At 41.8% G+C, this 19,181-nt stretch overlaps 1 protein-coding gene across 4 annotated transcripts in view; it reads right to left on the bottom strand.

Annotated features, from left to right (window-relative positions):
* The window catches only part of Rad54l2 (RAD54 like 2), a 99,450-nt gene that overhangs the window by 25,861 nt on the left and 54,408 nt on the right, over positions 1-19,181 (bottom strand). For all 4 annotated transcript variants that reach the window (XM_060385346.1, XM_021657037.2, XM_060385347.1 and 1 more), the window contains 7 exons: positions 7,174-7,372; positions 4,682-4,821; positions 3,953-4,069; positions 3,144-3,370; positions 1,986-2,168; positions 1,519-1,652; positions 127-323 (listed from right to left, as the gene is read on the bottom strand). In XM_060385346.1, coding sequence (XP_060241329.1) covers positions 127-323; positions 1,519-1,652; positions 1,986-2,168; positions 3,144-3,370; positions 3,953-4,069; positions 4,682-4,821; positions 7,174-7,372 — 1,197 coding nt within the window. The remainder of the gene's footprint in view (positions 1-126; positions 324-1,518; positions 1,653-1,985; positions 2,169-3,143; positions 3,371-3,952; positions 4,070-4,681; positions 4,822-7,173; positions 7,373-19,181) is intronic.

Raw genomic sequence — 19,181 nt, 5'->3', positions numbered from 1 at the left:
AGCCACTGAAGGCTGTCCCACCCAGCTGCTGGTTTATGGCAACAATTCACTTCACGCCTAACTGGTACTTTTGGCCACTTCCAACTCTGACATACCAGAGGAACATCTGCAGGATAAGCCACCCACCTCTCCGAAACTCTTGCTGTCGATCTTCTTCATCCAGATCAATGATGACTGGGTGAGAACGTTTCTTGGTTTTCTTCGGTCTACTTGCGGCAAAGGACTTCTTCAGAGTAAGCAGTCTGTACATTTCATACCCCATCAGCAGCACCCCACCCTCTGAAACCCAATCAGCTGTCACTTTAGCACGGGATGCCACTGTCCTGCAGGAGAAGAAAGAGCTGGGTGAGATATGAAATGTTCTACACATTTTTAGTTTTTAAGGCTTTAAGTTTTTAAGAATGGGAAACAGAGAAAAAGCACTGTTGCTTCTGCTGCTAATAAAGAAGAATTCTTTAATCAACGATGCAGTGATTTATATTTGGAATGCTTTATTGTCAAAGATTTCATTTGGCAGCAAGCAAAAGATGGATTAGCTAATCAAGGACTTTCCTAATATCCCAGAAATACTAATTTACTCTTAACTCAATAATTGAAGATGGCTAAACAATAGGAATCAGTAATTCAATGGAAGAAGGCAATAGAAAATGCTCAGCCCTTGCACATATACCTACAGTTACAAGGCAATATTCTAGAGAGCATTTCAGGTAATTCCCATAGTAAATGCAAGTCAAGGAAAGAAAGGCAACACTCCACACTTCACCTAGCCAAGGATCCAGCGATGAAAACAAAACAAAATTAAAAAGTGCAAGGGCAAAACCAAAGAAAACAGAGAACCAAAGACCCTAGGTAGCAACTACTTGGCACTGAGCCCTCTCAGTGTGTTGCACTCATGACTCGTGGCTCCTGAGATCCGACAAAGCAGAGCAGGTGATCAGCCATTGCTGGGTCGCTCAGAGTCTCCTCATTTTGATGGCTATGACCAAGCCACAAAAAGCAGTCTGCCTTTTTAAACTGTCTGCGCCGATGAGATGGAATGAAAGCATGGACAGCTGGCTTGGCCCAAGTAGTCACTTTAGATTTTTGGAAATCAAGTTAACTTCAGAAAATGGAAAGAGTGATTTTATTTAAATACAGAACAAACCCAAAGTTTCAAAGTTTTGGAAGTTGCACTATTAAATAAAGGTCAACTACACACCAGTGCTTCAAAGAAGAGTCTGCAGTTCACTGTATCCTGTTTAAATTTTACTACGAAATACACCAGAAAATGTGAGCAGGCTGCAGATATTTTATGACAGAAAAGCATTCTAGAGCAGAACAGAGAAACTTCACACTTCCCAGGCTATATACATCTGACTTTACTGAACAACTATGTATGGTGGGGGTAGGGGTGGGGCAAGCAAAACACAGAAAGAGAAACGTCAAGAATCCAAAAAGAATTTGGGAAGACAGAGAGACATGCTTCAAAGTCCCAGAGATGTCTAAAATAAGACAGAAAAGACAGGGTAGGCCACCTACTTATGCTCATCATTCAAGATATGAACTTTAAAGAACCGTGGCTGGATTTCTTCAGGCTTGCTGTCGGCTGGGAGGGCTTCAGGAGGTGGGAGCCACATGTTGAACTCTGCCAGCCAATTCTGAAGAGTGTTCACCTACGACAAGCCCAAAAGGGAAAAGAGTTGGCCTCTCCCCTCCCAACCCCCACTTCTCCCTCTCTCTCTCTCTCTCTCTCTCAATATTTTGTGCATGTACATGTAGAGGTCAGAGGACAACCTGTGGGAACCAGTCCTCTCCTCTCTTGCCTCTATGTAGATCCCAGAATTGAACTCAGGTCATCATCACTTTTACCCACTAAACAAAGTGGCCCCTCACCCCTAACACACACACAAACACACGCACGCATGCATGCATGCACGCTCAGAGCTGAACTTAACAAGCTTTTAGGTATCCAGAGATATTTAGAGTGGTGCATTAAGAGCTCTTACCGGCACAATGGCAAGGACTGTTTTGGCTGGCGTGTGGCGGAAGAGGACATCAATGAAGGAGATCACTTGCAGAGTTTTCCCCAGACCCATGCTATGGGCCAGGATACAGCCAAAGCCACTACTGGTCTTAAACCTTTCTAAGGACTCTACTAGGTTATCATATAGGAACCGGATCCCACCAATCTGACAAAAAACAAACCAGATAAATGTCAGAAGCACTAATGGAGACCAGGGCTAAATTTACAGTTTTACTCACTTGGGAATGGTTACCAAATAAGCATGTATTATGTCAGATGTCTGGTATGAGTGGACATGGAAGTTTTCCTGTACCCTGACTGCTCTAGAGAAGCTTCTCTGTTACTCTGGTTGGTAATGGTCATCTTGGAGAATACACAAAATAGCACCGACTCTGTATAATAGCCCATATGAGTTAAAGAGTCTTCAGTATCAAACTCTTAAGGTCTTTCACTCAGCTGTTCTGTGTTTGAGGGGTGCCTCCTCTACAACCCAATAGTTCTTGCTGTAGGAAGTTCTGAAACTGAGTCAATCTCTGACTATGTGGATGTTCACTCACTTGTCCTAGTTCCAGGAACTGGATCAATACAAATTATTATGCTCTTAATTTTCAGAAATTCCCTAATGTCTGACTTTTATGTCTTTCAGAAGACATAAAAGAATCTATGCCTCTCAAGCTTCTCCTTGCTGATCCATCAGGATCAAGATGTGGTAAAGAGCTTAAATGACTTTTTGGGTATTGATTTTATTTTCTCTGTGTGTGCCTGGGTACATGTATGTGTGTCATGTACACACACAAGATCCCTTGGATGTCCAAAAGGATCGGATTCCTTGGAACTGGAGTTACAGAGCTACCATGCCAGTGTTGAGAACCAAACCAGGGTCCTCTACAAGAGCAGTGCATGTTCCTAACAGCCCCACCACCCCTCCAATCCCTCCAGAGCGGGCTAACCTGAGACTGTTCTCTCCCCACTATTTTCATATCCAAAGGAACCTTCAAGCATCAACTGGATTAAGGCTTTCCAACAGCTACTTTGGGGATATAACAAGTATTTTATTTTACAGGCTATAATACTAATAGAAGGCAATGCTTGCAGTAAGGAAAAAGAAAAGAAAAGAGAACAGGATTGAGATTGGCTGTACCTGATGAGGTTTCACAGCCCGAGCCAACTGTGGGGCCAGGAAGACATTCTCCTCCTCCGGAGGGTGGTTCAGGTTGACAAGGACCCGCCCAAGAGCATCATGCTGGTTTAAGGTGTCATTCACATGAGTGCCACCCTTCTCCTCCTCCTCGTCCTCCTCACTGACAGACTCACTGCTGTCTACAATGTGCAGAGTGTCCTCCTCTCCAGAACTCAGTTCAATCACCTCTGAGGCAGAAAAAAAAAATGACACAAAAATCCAAGGAGCACAGCACTGTTGTTCATCAGAACAAAAGGACACAGTCACCCTAGCTATCTTGTCACCACTTGAAAGGGAAAGAGAGAGAGAGAGAGAGAGAGAGAGAGAGAGAGAGAGAGAGAAAGAAAGAGAAAGAAAGAAAGAAAGAAAGAAAGAGAAAGAAAGAAAGAAAGAAAGAAAGAAAGAAAGAAAGAAAGAAAGAAAGAAAGAGAAAGAAAGAAAGAAAGAAAAAGAAAGAAAGAAATGTTAAAGCTTCTTTCTTTCAGAGACAAGTTAAGCTAAGGTAACACAGCTAAGTGTGCTAAAGGTAGGCCCAAAACAAATGAACAGGACTGAATTTTTTAAAGTATAGCCAAGTGAAGTGTGGTAGAACACTTAATCCCACCACTTAGAAAGCAGAGAAACAGGAGGATTATTGTGAGTTCAGGCCAGACAACAGTGTAAGACATAGTTTCAATACCCCCACCACCAAAAAAGAAAGAAGGGGGGCCCAGTAAAGATGAACATTGCCAGAAGGAAGTGGACAGGAGGCCCCTCTAGCCTGATCTTACCATCTCGGCTGCTCTTTTCATCCTCACTGCCACTGCTACTGTCCAAACAAATGACTTCCTGGGCCAAGACCCGTGGAGAGAGTTGGGGACCATCACTTGCTCGTAAGACAATTTCCTCTAGAAAAAGAAAGATAGAAGAGAACACATTTAGGGCCAGTGAGGTGGTACAGCAGATAAAAGTGCTGCTGCCAAGCCATAGACCTGGGTGAAATCACCAAATTTTCCAAGTTGTCCTCTGGCCTATACACATGTGCCATGGTTCACAAATGTTCCTCTACACACACACACACACACACACACACACACACACACACACACACACACACACAAAGAATTTTTTAAAAAGATAAAACCACCCACATTTAGCTCAAACATATTTCTCCAAGTGATTACCACTTTCCTCCTTTGCTGCTCTAATGTGGAAAGGTCATTGAGAAGAGAAGCAGAGGGAAGCTAAAAAACAAAATCCCAGCCTCCTTTCCAAGTTCCCTTGACATGCTAAAATCTAAAGTTATAGGGAAAACAACCCACCTCAATAAGATTAATTTGAGTGTATTTTAATCTATTTCCACTTTCTAAGTGACCATGCTTCTGACTGTGGGCTCTCAATAGGCAAAGGGCCTTCAGAGTTCCTGCAAGACTACACTGCAGACCTGGCTGAGCACTCTGCAAGCTGAGACCTTTACTACTTACTGGCCACACGGTCATTTCCGGCAGAAAGTCGCTTACCAGGCAGGAGCCCCAAAGGGACAGGAGGAATGGGTGCTGCATATTCTTTCCTCTGCTGCTCCAGGCGCTTTCTTCTTTCCAACTCTTCCTGCTGTGCTGCTTTGGTAACGGGCTCCAACTGATCCTCCCGGAGTAGCTTTCTAAACATTAAAAAGAGAACCCTTCAGTTAATTTGAGACTTGTGCAATGTAGCTGGGTAGAGTGGCGCAAACTTTTAATCCCAGCACTCATGAGGCAGAGACAGGCAGATCTCTATGAGTTTGAGGCCAGCCTGGCCTACATAGTGAGTTCTAGAACAGCCAGAGCTATGAAGTGAGACCCTGCCTCCAAAAGGTAAAACAAAACAAACAAATGAAAAGACCTGCACAATGTGGTAAGGGAAGTTGGATGTACCAGACAACTTTAAGCTCAAATGGTTCTGTTCTATCACACTTTACTCATTATTTGTCTTTGCCACAGACAGCCCTACCAATTTGGGTCTGCATATAAAAGACCTAGAGTAATAGACTGGGGTGATGTCTCAAAGACTGGGGCGATGTCTCAAAGACTGGGGCGATGTCTCAATTGGTAAAAGCCACTTACTGTGCAACATGAGGACCTGAGTTAAGGTTACCAGTACCCACTCAAAGAGCTGGGCGTGGCCATATGTACACAGGGTGGGAAAGGACAGAACAAAGACAGGACTGCTTGGGTTTGCTAGTCAGTAGTTGCCTGGTTTTTCTCCTGCACTGGTTGAAAAACATAGAGCTCCAAGTTCAGTGAGAGACTGTCTCAAGGGAATAATGTGAAAAGCAAGATACTGAATATCCACCTCCACACTGACTCCACACACATCCATACACAACCTCACACATACACACAAATAAATGAAAAATAAAAGACTAAAAGTTAAATAAAAGCCAGGCGTGGTGTAGCACACCTTTAATCCCAGCACTCAGGAAGGCAGAGGCAGGTGCATCTCTGTGAATTCAAGGCTAGCCTGGTCTACAAAAGGAGTCCAGGACGGCCAAGGCTTTGCAGAAAAACCCTATCTTAGGGTAGAAAAAAAGAGTAAATAAAATAGTATGGTTTACAAAGTTGAAACAGTATGAAAATAAAGTTATACCAGGGATGGTAGCACATGCCTTTACTCCCAGCATCAGGAGGCAGAAGCAGGCAGGTCTCTTTGAGGTGCCAATCTAGCCCACACCAGGGTTAGAGAAGACTCTGTGTGTTGTGGGGGAGGGGTGTTACTGTTAGGAGAGGAGAAGACAGCTCTGTAGTTAGGAGAGCTTGCTCTGCAAACCTAAGGACTTAATTTCAAATTCTCAGCACCCATATAAAAAGCCAGGTATGGCTGAACATGCTTAGAACTCTACTATTGGAGGCAGTGACAGGCTGATTCTGAGAGCTTCTGGCCATAATGAGCTTCCAACTCAGTGAAAAACCCTGTTTCACAGCAACAGGTAGAAAGCAAAATAGAGGAAAACACTTCGATGTCCTGCTGTGGCCTCCACACAGTCAAATGTGTGCACTATGCCGTAAATAAACAACACATGGATATGTAAACAAATTGAAAGTTGTTAGGCAGACAAATAGGATAACAGGGGTTCTGTATCACTTTCTAAACCTAGAGTAATACTTTCAAGTTTCCATTATGTATTTTGAAAACCGTGAAGCAATGCCAGGCATAGTGGCTCACACCTGTAATTCCAGCACTTGACAGGCTGCAGTAGGAACATTACCACAAGTTCAAAGTCAGGGTTACACAGTAAGTTCCAGGACAGTCTGAGCTACTGGGTTAGACCCTGTCTTAAACAAGCAAACAAACGAACAACAACAACAAAGTAAACAAGAGGGGAAAATGATGTTATTTATCTCCTTTAATAATAAATAATCTAATAAATAACTAAATCTAAATAAATAATATAATCTCCTTAAATAATAACAAGTTGTTATTTGGTGGAAGGAAGGGTTGTTGAGGATTTGGATAGTTAAGAAAGCTCATGTTTGGTTATCTTTTAGGTCAGTCCCCTACCATCTGAAATTTAATTCTAAGAAAACTTAACTTTTGTTGGGAGTTTTTCTGTTGTTGCTGTTTATTAATATGTTTTACACTTCCTGTTTTGACACATAGGAAACAAAGAAAGAAAAGTCTAAGTCAGAGGACTCTACTATCATTGAGCTGCCACCCATGGCCCCTCCAAATTTCCCTACATTCTGTGCAGCTCAACGCAGTGGGTCTGAATGGCACCTTCACTACTGGGTTTTTGTGGTTGTTGCTGTTGTTTTGAAACTGGGTCTCCTTATGTAACCTCTGCTAGTCTGGAACTCACGATTCTCTAGCCTCAGCCCCTTCAGTGCCGGTATTATAGGCATGTGTCACATGTGCTATCTTTACTATTAATGAGGGTTTGTAATTAAACACTTTTCTCTATTGGAAAGAGGACATTCTTTCTGCTATTGCTACGAGTCAAATCCCTCCAACTGTCCTTACCCAGAACACAGCTCACCGTATGTTTCTTCTCATATGAGAGGGCTTCTGAGCTCTCTTCTTTTTGGGGTCTTCGGACGCTAGGATCTTGCCTTGGTGCCTAAGCTGCTCTGAAGGCTCAGACTGAGATGAGGTAGTTGAGGTGCACCGCGGCGGCCGCTGCCCATCTTCCCCCAGCTGGGCATGCTCAGTGCCACACATGCCTTCCAGGGATGGATCTGGAACAAAGGGGAGAGGAGAAGCAGCTTACTAGGGGTGGGGAAGCAAGTGGATTTTGATGCCTGACATCCCAAGGTTCAAATTTCAACTCAGCAACTTATTAGGCAACAACTCAAGGTACTATCTCTCGGAATGTCAGTAGATGTATCTATAAAATGAAGACAGTGATGTTCATACTTCAGATCTCTATGAGGACTAGACAGTGTGTACACCTAGACCTAATCCTGACCAGAGAAGGGCACATAGCAAATGACAGCAATCATCCAGCAATATGATAAGTTAGGAGACTTCCTGGCCTCAGAATGCGCAGAGAGTAGTGGCTGTGCCGACAGTCCCAGCTTTTGGGAGTCTGAGACAGCTCACACTTGCTGCTCCTGTCAGTGCTTGGACTAGCAACTTGTTCAACCTGTCGGCCATTCAAGGAGGATTTACAAATGGCAAGCTCTGCCCTAGATTTATCAAGAGATAGTTTTAAGACTCTTTCCCTTCAAAGAATATTATATTGTATTAAGGGATGGGTCATGTATACTGAGACACAACACAGCAACATGTACCGAATATTAAAGGAGGGGCAAGTCACTTTGGTGCTAAGAACTAAACCCAGTTCCTCTGTAAGAAGTGTTCTCCGGACTGTCTCCGACATGAACTCAATGGCTGGCTCTTTGACAACCACACCCCCAAGCCCCCAGGAAGGAGCAGCCTTGCTAGGCCACAGAAGAGGACATTGTAGACAGTCCTGATGAAACCTGATAAGCTAGGATTAGATGAAAGCGGAAGAGGACCTTCCCCATCAGTGGATTTAGAGAGGGGCAGGAAGAAAATGAGGGAAGGAGGGTGGGATTGGGAGGGAATGAGGGAAGTGGCTACAGCTGGGATACAAAGTAAATAAATTGTAATTAATATAAAAAATAATAATAAATAAAAAATGTTTTCTCCAGCACCAAAAGAAGTTATTTTCTTTAAAGAACTCTTATGTGGGGGTGTTTCTCAGACTGATTTTTCACCTCCTGATAAAGTAATGAAACAGAATGGGAAACCTTTTACACAGGAGAACTGTGTCAATCTGCCCTGTCATTTTATGCAGAAAAGTTTAGGAGGCTAGATTTATCAAAAAAGATCATCTGTGTCCCTTCATGCTTAGAAGGAACTGTGTCCTCCTACCCGTGACACTGTATTACAAAGTAAAGCTTGTGCCAGTTTACTGTCTTGAATTTTAACAACAGAATTATCTTGAAGGATGAGCATGTCAAAGTAGAACACCAAGTCTTTTAGAAACTGTCCTCACCAGCTTCTATGTCAAACAGCACAGGAAAAAGCCAGGCTACTGTTTGCCATTAAAACACTACACCTGGTGTTTTAATCCTAGTCCTCGGGAGGCAGAGGTAGGCCACCCTGATCTACATACTGAGTTCCAGGACAGCCAGAGCTACATAGTGAGACCCTATCTCAAAAAAGAAAGAACAACTTTCCTTTTAGCCCTCCTTCTCAAAGGCAGATAGATGCACAGCATTTTCCGAACTGTCCAACTCATAATCCTAAAAAGTCTTATCTCCTAAAACAGAGAGCCATCAATCCTGTCTCTTCCCTTCCACCCTGCCCCCAAATAAACACCTGCTTAGGTATCACATCAGGAGGGGCTATCGATTGCTAAGTGAGCACCTACAGTGGTGGCTTATTGGGGATAGAAGAGATGGAAATCTCAGCGTGGCTTACTACATTTTGGCAGCTGAGCTGGGACACTTCAACTTAATGTTTTTGCTGGTTCTCTTGACTGGTTATACAAAAGCCTTGTTTTCTCGATGAGCTATACCCCAAACCTGGATGATGACCTTTGATGATCTCCAAATCTTACTGTTTTGTTTCTATTTCACAAGCAACTTTATTGAGTAACTACTTGGAGGAACAGTTGGAAGCAAAGTTAAAGAGTAGGCAGACAGGACAGTTCTGAACAAAGGGTAGGTCTGAAGGTCAAGCCAACTGTTGTTATTTTTGTTGTTGTTGTTCCATGCTTCCTCACAGAATAAGCTGTTCTTGAGAGGAGAAAGCACAAACTGCAAGTCTTTCAGAATTACACAAATATCCATTCCAAGTTATGAGGCCTATTTATTGCCTACTAGAGGCAGGAGATCGAGGAGAGCAATATAAATTTTTAAATGATCAGACATTAATCAGCCGTGGTAGGCCTGTAATCAAACAAGAAAGTAAAGAGTCCTATGTTCTGTCACATAATGTAATTAGTATTTGCATAGCTTAAAAATCAATGGTTACTATCATCCTGGCTGAGATCACAGGTTCAGACCTGAGCACAAATACCCCTGAACTTTCTCCTTCACCTAAATGCCATTGAACTTTCTCTTTCAAGTCAGCTATGAGTAGCAATCACAAGTTATGTAAACAAAGAACACTTGCATAAGCTTCTTGGGAATGAGTCATAAATACCACCACCAACAATTTAATTGACAAACTATGGCTTTTGGGGCCACATTTCATTCTGGAAGTGCACAAATACTTCCAAGGGCCCACTCTTGAGTTGTCCCATCTCCTCTTTCTCTGCACTAGAGTGATATTTTTAATTTTATCTATCCACTTTATTTAACTTTTGCAGTGGTTGGGCCTACAATCTCAGCCATGCTAGGCAAGTGCTCTATTGCTGAGCCATATGTAGGTGCAGCTTTTAAAGTTTTAAGAGAAAATAAAATTAAACAAACACTAAACTCTAAATCATTTATATATCAATTTCCCCACATTTGCTTTTTTCTTTCTTTGTTTTATTTTGCTTTTGTTTTTTTGAGACAAGGGTTTTTCTATGTAACAGCCCTGGCTGTCCCGGAACTCTCTTTGTAGATCAGACTGGCCTCAAACTCAAGAGATCTGCCTGCCTCTGCCTTGTAGTGCTGGGATCAAAGGCATATTATCACCACACCTGGCATTAATTTATTTTCTGTCTGAGTGCTCTGTTGCATGTACACCTACATGCCAGAAGAGGGCATTAGATCCCTTTATAGGTGGTTGTCAGCCACCCCATGTAGGTGTTAGGAATTGAACGCTGGACCTCTGGAAGAGCAGCTACTGCTTGCTCTTAACTGCTGAGCCATCTCTCCAGCCTTCCCCACATTTGTTGATACATATTTATATATTTCATTTGATAAATGGTAAGTATATACTTGTTGTGTTCTGTTGGCTGCCTGCTGCACATAAATATTCCTTTTTAAAATTTTATTTTGTGTGCCTGTGAGTGTGTGTGTGTGTACACAAACATGCATGGATGTGTGGAGGTCAGAGGACAACTTGTGGGAATTGGTTCTCTTCTTCTGGGGACCAAACTTGGTTGTCGACCTTGATAGTAAGCACACTCACCCACTAAGCCATCTTCCTGTCCCTATATATGAATACTTCATTGACAAAGCGCACACAGTTGCCACTTGCATGTATACTGTAAGCAAATCACAGAATGCCATTCTCCTGCTGCTGGGTACATTCTTATTTTTCACTTGAATCTAGAGTGGTCTAAATGTCCTTCTATTTGTTTTTATTCTACTCTATTCCCATTGGAGTAATAAATAGTGTGTTAATGTTCAGGTATCCGAAAATAGTGAATCAGATAGTAAACATTTTACATTCTACAGGCAATAACATCTCCATCACAGATACTTGACTTATCATTGCATCTCACAAAAAGCCACATATAAACAAATGAGGGAAAATGTTCCAATAAAACTTTACTTATAAAATTAAGCAAAAACATTCTTTAGGGAAAAAAAGCTGGGAGATTCATACTTTTCTGATTTCAAAACTTAGTACAAAGCTGTAACAATCAAACCACGAGAACTATTTCTTTCATTAATACAAGAATGGAAGCAGAGGAAAGTGAACTTTAAATGATACAAAAAGACAGCTGGGCTGTGGTGGTGCACGCCTTTAATCCCAGCACTGGAGAGGCAGAAGCAGGCAGATCTCTGAGTTTGAAGCCAGCCTGGTCTACAAAGCAAGTACCAGGACAGCCAGGGCTACACAGACATACCCTGTGTGTGTGGGGGGGGAGTCAAAAAAGTCTTTCATGACTATAATCCTAGCCCTTGGAAGACAGAGGCAGAAGGATTACCAGATTAAGGCTGCAATTAAGGGAAAGTAAGGTTTTTGTTGTTGTTGTTGTTGTTTTTTTAGTTATTTTTACAGAATTTTAATTTATTGTGTATGGGTACTTTGCTTGCCTATATGTCTGTGAATAGTATGCATGCCTGAAGAGGCCAGAAGAGGACATCAGATCCTCTGGAACTGAAGTTACAGACAGCTGTGAGCCATATGAGCGAAGGGAATTGAACCTGGTTCCTCTGGAAGGGCAGTTCTTAACCATTGAGTCATTTCTCTAGATGTAGTCATTTTTAAGTGCGGAGCTCCTGACAGTTCTACCCATGCTCCAGCAGCATTGGGACAAAATAAACTGGATTTAGAAAAGCTGGGCGGTGGTGGCACATGCTTTTAATCCCAGCATTTGGGAGGCAGAGGCAAATGAATCTCTCTCTGTCCAGCCTTATCTACAGATTGAGTTCCAGGATGGCCAAAGCTACACAGAGAAACCTTGTCTGGAAAAACAAACAAGCAACAAATGGAGCTAGAAAGGTTTTTTAAAAGGCACAGTTAGGACAGCACAGGGACTCCGGGGTGGGTCTAGGGAGTAGTAGAGGGCGTGTGAAATGAGCAAAATGTATTGTATCCATATATGAAATGTTCAAAGAAATAATAAAAATTAAATTTCCAAACACTTAAAAGAAACTTTCCTATTCTCTTTAAGTCTAAATTCCATCAAACCTACTCCTAGCCTTACCAGGTAGCCTCACCTTTTATAAATTTTATAACAAGTTTAAAGATAAATGATTCATTACTCTTTAAAAAAAATCTCTTGTATGTAATGTAGGATAATCTTCAAATCCTGATTCTTCTTTACTTCCTGAATGTTGGCATGACAGCTGTGCACCACCACACTTGGCTCATTTAACCATTTTTTTAATGGTACTTATTTTTAGGTCAACAACTAAAAAACAGCAATTTTCTAAATTAAGTTTTCTAACACAGTAGTATCCAAAGATATATAAATTTTTATTGATCTATAACATACAATGACTAAAATCTGATCTGGGGTATTGCAAATACATTTAAATAAGAAAGTAAAGGGTCTGGAGAGAAGGTTGAGAGGTTAAAAAGTACTGGCTGCTCTTCCAAAGTATCCAGCCTCAATTCCCAACACCCACATGGCAGCTCACAAATGTAACTCCAGTTTCAGGGGATCTGACAACGACACACACAAGCAGGCAGAATACCAATGTACATAAAATAAATATTTTTTAAAGAATGTAAAGTTTATGTAGTGTGCAATTTATTACAATAGAAACCAAATGATGGAAAGCTACACATGATGACATGGCTTACTGCCACCAAACCTGAGGAACTGAGTTCAGTCCCCAGGACTCACACAATGGAAGGACAGAAGCAACTCCTACAGATTGTCCTTAGACCTTACACAGCTGGCACACACTTCACACACCGCCTACAGCCCAGTGAAGCAATCTGAGACCATAAGCCCTATGAAGCTCACTGGCGAGCTAGACTGCCCAACACTAGAAGATACTTTCCTACTGCAGCACAAAAAGCTGGGAGTCTAAATGAGGGAGCACATGAGTCTGTGACTGTCACACCAGGCTGGACTTAGCACACAAAGGTGAGGAAAGAAAGCAAAGAGACTAACATTTCCACAGGGATGGAGGAGGCAGTGGGAATTGGGAGCTCCAGATCTGCCAGATCTCATTAACACCTCATTAACACACCTAGCACCAGCTGAGACTGTCCAGTAGGAATAACTACCCTGGAGTAAGTCCTAGACTAGTCCCTCTCTAACAAAACTTAAAAAGATTTTTTTTAAAGTGTAAACCCAAAGTTGCTCAAGCTAAGGTGATCAATCAGTAACTGAACTACTTGTTCAGACAGAACGAACAATTTTCCAAGAAAAACAAATGTAGAATTTCAGGACACCATTTGTACAAAGACTTTTATGTTGTTATTTGAGACTGAGCCCCTCTCTAGAGATCAGCCTGGCCTGGCCTTAAACTCAAGGTATCCTCCTGCCTTAGCTTCCCAAGTTCTGGGATTAAAGAGTAAGCGTATACTATACTCAGCTAAATCTTTAATCAAAATTCACTAGATATGCAAATAAACAGAAATAAGATCTATAGTCAAGAAAAGTTTAGGTTGCCTATAGTCCCAGCTACCCAGGCAGCTGAGATGGGATAATCATGGCAGCCTAAAATTCAATATTGGTGTCTGACCAATGAGATACCATCACAGAAAGTAGAGAAGGAGCATAGTGGCAAATGACTGTAATCCGACACTGTGGAGATAAAGACAGAATAGTTCAAGGCCAGCCTCAGCTACAAAATGAGCTGAGACCAATCTGAGCTACATGAGACCCTATAAAAGCTATAAAAAGCTATTGAAGAAAAGAAACTTTAAGAGTCTAGAATGTTAGTCAGCCAAGCTAGGATCTTCCTGAAGCCTTCAGGAACTGAGAAAAAATATTAAGTGTTTCTAAACCACTTGGTTTGGGGAGTAATTTAAGTGTAAAGCCAGCCTGAGCTAAATGAGTGTGTAAATTTACTTACTTATTTTTGTTTTTTTAAGACAGGGTTTCTCTGTGTAGTGTTGACTGTTCTGGACTCACTGGACCAGGCTGGCCTAGAACTCAGAAAGATCTACGTGCCTCTGCCTCCCTGAGTGTTGGGATCACAGGCGTGTGCCGCCACACCCAGCTAAAACTCATTTTTAAAAAGAATAAAAGAAACCAGGTGGTGGTGGCTCACGCTTTTAATGTCAACACATGGGAAGAAGAGGCAAATGGATCTCTGTGGTTCAGCCTGGTGGACAGTGAGTTCCAGGACAGCCAGGGCTACACAGAGAAACCCTATCTTGAAAAATAACAACAAAAAATTAGGACAAGTACAGAAGGCACATACACCTGTATTCCCAGTACCAGGTGAAGGCAGGGGAATCAGAGGTTCAAGGTCACTCTTGGTTACAAAGAGTTTGAGACCACCTTGGGCTATATAGCACCCTATCTCAAAATAAATAAATAAATTTTAAAAAAATTTAAAAAGGAAAGAAACACTGAATGAAACAATTTTAAGAGCAAAAACAAAATATAAGAGCCAATTCAACAAGCATTGCCTTCTCCAACCTCCCCCACCAATCACCCTAGGCTAAAATGGACCCTTCCTCCCACTACTGGGGTTCAGGCCTATCTCAATTCTTATAAAGATATGGAGAGATTCTGTACATTTATTTATTTCGGGGGGGGGGGTAATTACTGCATTTGGAAGTCAGAGGAAAATTTGTGGGAGCCAGTTTTCTCCTTCCACCATTGAGTTCCAGAAATCAAGTTCAGGTTGTCAGGCTTGGCAGTGAGGCCTTTACCTGGTCTCTTAGACCAAAAATTATTTGAGGTAGTCTCACGTTGGGGTTTGCCTAGATCAAAGTGGCCTGTGACCACATCTGTGGGGCCTTTTCTTGACCGATGACTGATGTGGGTGGCACCATCTCTAGGCAAGAGAGCCAGGAACAATACAGAGTTCTTCCACAGTATGTGCTTTAGTTCCTGACTCTAGATCCCTGCCCTGACTTCCCTTTCAAGTTAGTTCCAGTCATGTTTTATCACAGCAACAAAAAGCAAACAACATCACCCAGTCAGCCATGTCAGCAGCCATGAAGTTATTTTAGTAATGTAACTGAACACACGCCATCCATCTTCTCTTCTTGAATGGTTTCTTCAAAAGAGATTTTCCCACTTCATTCTCGACTACACATCTAATGCCCAAATCAAATGCTTACCACAGAACAAAACCTGACCAGTCTGTGAGCAAGCCAGTATATCTGCGAATAGGCCTAAGTAAATTAGGTCTTGTATGATTTTTTTCAGTCATAAAAACCAAAATATGGTTCACCTTCAACACGGGTTACAGAAAGACCAAAACTCTGCCATAGTTACTCTCTGGAAAGAAAAAGAAATCTTCATGACGTTAACACTACATAGTGTTGGCAGATTAAACACACTCTGAAAACAAGATCTGACATGGGGTTGCAAAGATGCATTTAAGAGTGCCTTCTGCTTTTCCAGAGGACATGAGTTTGTTTGCTGGTACCCTCTAAGTTGCTTGTAATACCTCAACTCTTCTGGCCTCCAGAATAGGCCAGAATACCTGCACATGTGGCATATACCCACACAGACACATATACACAAATGAAAATAAAAAAATAACTTTAACTTAGGAGGGGTGAGGGAGGGTAAGAGATAGAGGAAGCATGGTAGCTTAAGTAACACTAAGGATGTTTAAAAAACACCAGGAATCATATTTTATGTTTACTTAAAATTACGTATGTATTTATATAGATATGTAGCTTAAATAAGTTACACTACATGGACTGTAACTCATTCCAAGAGCCATGGACTATCTAACAAAAATCCCAGTACTACACATGAAAAAACTCTCAAGTTGTTCTCAGGTTGTCATTGCCCTTGAATGGCTCCCAGAATTTGAAGGTAAGGCTCTAACGCTGAAGAGACCACATACTTTGGAGGAATCAAGCTGGAACTGAGCTGGAAACCTCCTTCTTAAGAAGCAGCTCTCATAGTATTGGAAGGCGCTATGCAAGCTGCCAAGGCAAAAGGTTAATCCATAGTCTTGTCCAGTTGCAAAGCCTACAAACCACAACAATGACTGGACTAGCATGGTATCCACAATGACGCAATAGTGGCACTTTTATTTGGGGGGTAACCAACAGCTGTCTAATTGGACTTAAGGCCTATTCATGCCTGATACTGTAAACGTAGACAACTACTCATGGTTAGAAGAGTCATGAATAAGTCATAGACACTAAGGAGAACTTACTGCTACCATTTCCTAAAACAATTTAACTTCTATTTTTCAAGGCTCTATCCTTAGACCCACAGATGAGAGTGGTTCTCATGGCCAGGTGTGGTGGCACACACCTTTAGTCCCAGCACTTGGGAGGCAGAGGCAGATGTATCTCTGGGTTTGAGGCCACTCCGGTCTACAGAGCAACTTCCAAGACAACTGGGGCTACACTTGGTCTTGAAAAACAAAGAAAGGCTCTCATCTATCATCGAAGAAGCATTTATTTGCAACATATGAAGACTAGAGATCCACAACTGGTCAAAATATGCAGAATATGAGGTACTCAATCCCAACTGATACATCTGCAATGCAACCTCTAGCCCTAAAGCTCAGTGGAAAAGGAGGCAGAGATTGTAAGAGCCCATGGCATTTGCTGATAGATCATGTCCCCTAGACATGACGGGGAAAATGCACCCATCAACTCTCACCATAGGGGCGCCAGAACAAGACCTCCATAAAGACAACACTAATTGGCATGCCAAGACAGACAGGGGGAGTTTCACATGGTTCTAACCCTAGATAAGAAGAGCTATAAATAGTCAGAGATACTGAGAACAGAAGAACCAGATGCCTCCAGGGCCAAACTCCCACACAGGATGTCCAATCCTAAGTGATCAACCTTGGACACATGCATATACGTTAAATAAACTAAGGAGGTTACATATATGTGTGTGCATATATGTATGTATATATATATGTGTGTACATTGCTATATATATATATACATACAGATATGTATATACATGTAACAATAATAACTAAAGAAGAGATCATGAATTCAGCAGAGAGCACTGGAGAAGTTAGAGACAGGGAAGGGAGAAGGTAAAGTGATTCAGGTGCAGTGCCCAGTTATGAAATTCTGATACAAACAAAAACCATCAAAAATTTAAAGAAGTAAAAAAGTAAATTTACTGTATGATATCTTCCTAATCTGTTGTGATGTTGGACTCCATGTTTTCCAAAAGTTAGAGCAATGTTCATAATCATAATACATATATTCAGCTCACTGCAGACATTTGTTGCCACTCTTCGTACAATATCCAGTTATTTGAAAAAAAAACAGTAAAAGATTTGATGTTGCAATTAAATACACATACACAGTGATTCTTTCGCATCTACAATCAAGTCTTATTAAAAACAATTTTATGTCACAACATGAATAACTAAAAATTTATTAATGAACTGAATATATAATAACAAATAAATAGAAATAAGTCTTGAAGCAGCAACAGCCAGCCATGGTGGTGCATGTCCTTAATTCCTATGCTCAATAAGCACAGGCTGTAAGTTCAAGGCCAGCCAGGACTCACAGACAGTTCCAGACCTGCCAAAACTACATAGCTAAAATGCTGTTGAGAGAGAGAGAGAGAGAGAGAGATTGATCAGGGGGCAACAGCCCAATTCCACTCTGAATAAAAGAAATAACCAGCCTCTCGATGCAGCACTCAGAGAAGAACAACTACAAATTCCTTGTAAATGATCCCAAGGCTTCACAGTGTTCCTGAACTTCAGCACCACTCACACTATAGGTCTGATAATACATTGATTTGGACTGGCCTGTGCACTAGAGGACAGTCAACAGCCTCCCTACTTCTATCCACTAGATAACATTACTCTTCTAGCTGTAACAACCAGCAATGTCCCCAAGACATTGCTAAATATTCCCTCAGGGGCAATATCACTCCCTGTGAGCTTTAGCAGAACCTAGGCTAAAAATAGTAAAGAAACAATCATTTGTAAACAAAACAGATCATTTAAGCCCAGGGCTGCAGAGATTTGACACCATGAAGATTTTTGGCGGCCAAATCTCAGCATTTTGGAAACTAAAGGAGAATTGGCCAGAGTCTGAGACAACCATGGGATGGATATTTAGTAGGCCATCTTGGTATAAGCCCCTGTCTACAACAACAACAACAAAGGCTGCCAATGAGAAAAATCAGTGGGGAAAGGCAATCGCCCCTGTGTCTGAGTCTTACCTACTGAGTCTATATAAAAGCAGAAGAAAAAGAACTCCAAAGCTGTCTTCTGACCTTTACACAATGCCACATTGCACATACATGCATATCACACACACACCAAACAATATACACCTACTTTTTTCTTAATAAAAAGAATAATTTTAGTTGCCATTCCAAGAGTGGGCTCATCAAGATTCCATCATGGATGAGGACCATAAGGTCCCAACCCTCCCTGAAGACCTATAGATAGTTAACTGTTGCTGAGGTTTGGGGAGGTGTGTTTCTCAGGTATAGCCATTAACTAGTAAGTCACCTTTGCTAAGTAAAAAATCCCCATCCAGCCAGGTATGGTGGCATATAGCTTCAATCCCAGCACTTGGAAGGCAGAGGCAGGTGGCTGGACCTCTGAGTTGGAGGCCTGCCTGGTCTATAGGCCGAATTCCAGGGCAGTCAGGGCTACACAGAGAAACCCTGTCTCAAAAAACAAAACAAAACGAAAAACAACCCCCCACCCATGCTTATGTAATCAACCCTAATGAAATGTAGTGGGACACAGATCAAATGAAGCATGAAGAGGAGGGGGATTTGTAGAGAAGAAAGGATTTGCTGGGGTAGGGTGGGAAAATTTAAGAGAATAATGTTGGGGAATATGATCAAAGTATATAAATTTTGTGAAAGAATAAATTTGAGATAAAAGATAGAGAGAGAGAAAGACCTGGGGAGGTGGCTAAGTGGCTAAGAGCACTTGGTCTCCAAGACCTGGGTTCAGTTCCCAGCACCCACATGTTGGCACTCAACTGTGCATAACTCTGGTTCAAGAAGATGGGATGCTCTCTTCTGACCTCTGCAAGTCCCAGGCATGCATGTGGCACACATACATACACCAGGTA

The sequence above is a fragment of the Meriones unguiculatus genome, chromosome 6, assembly GCF_030254825.1.
Source record: "Meriones unguiculatus strain TT.TT164.6M chromosome 6, Bangor_MerUng_6.1, whole genome shotgun sequence".
In the NCBI taxonomy this organism is placed as follows: Eukaryota; Metazoa; Chordata; class Mammalia; order Rodentia; family Muridae; genus Meriones; species Meriones unguiculatus.
This window is presented reverse-complemented; position numbering and strand designations above follow the sequence as displayed.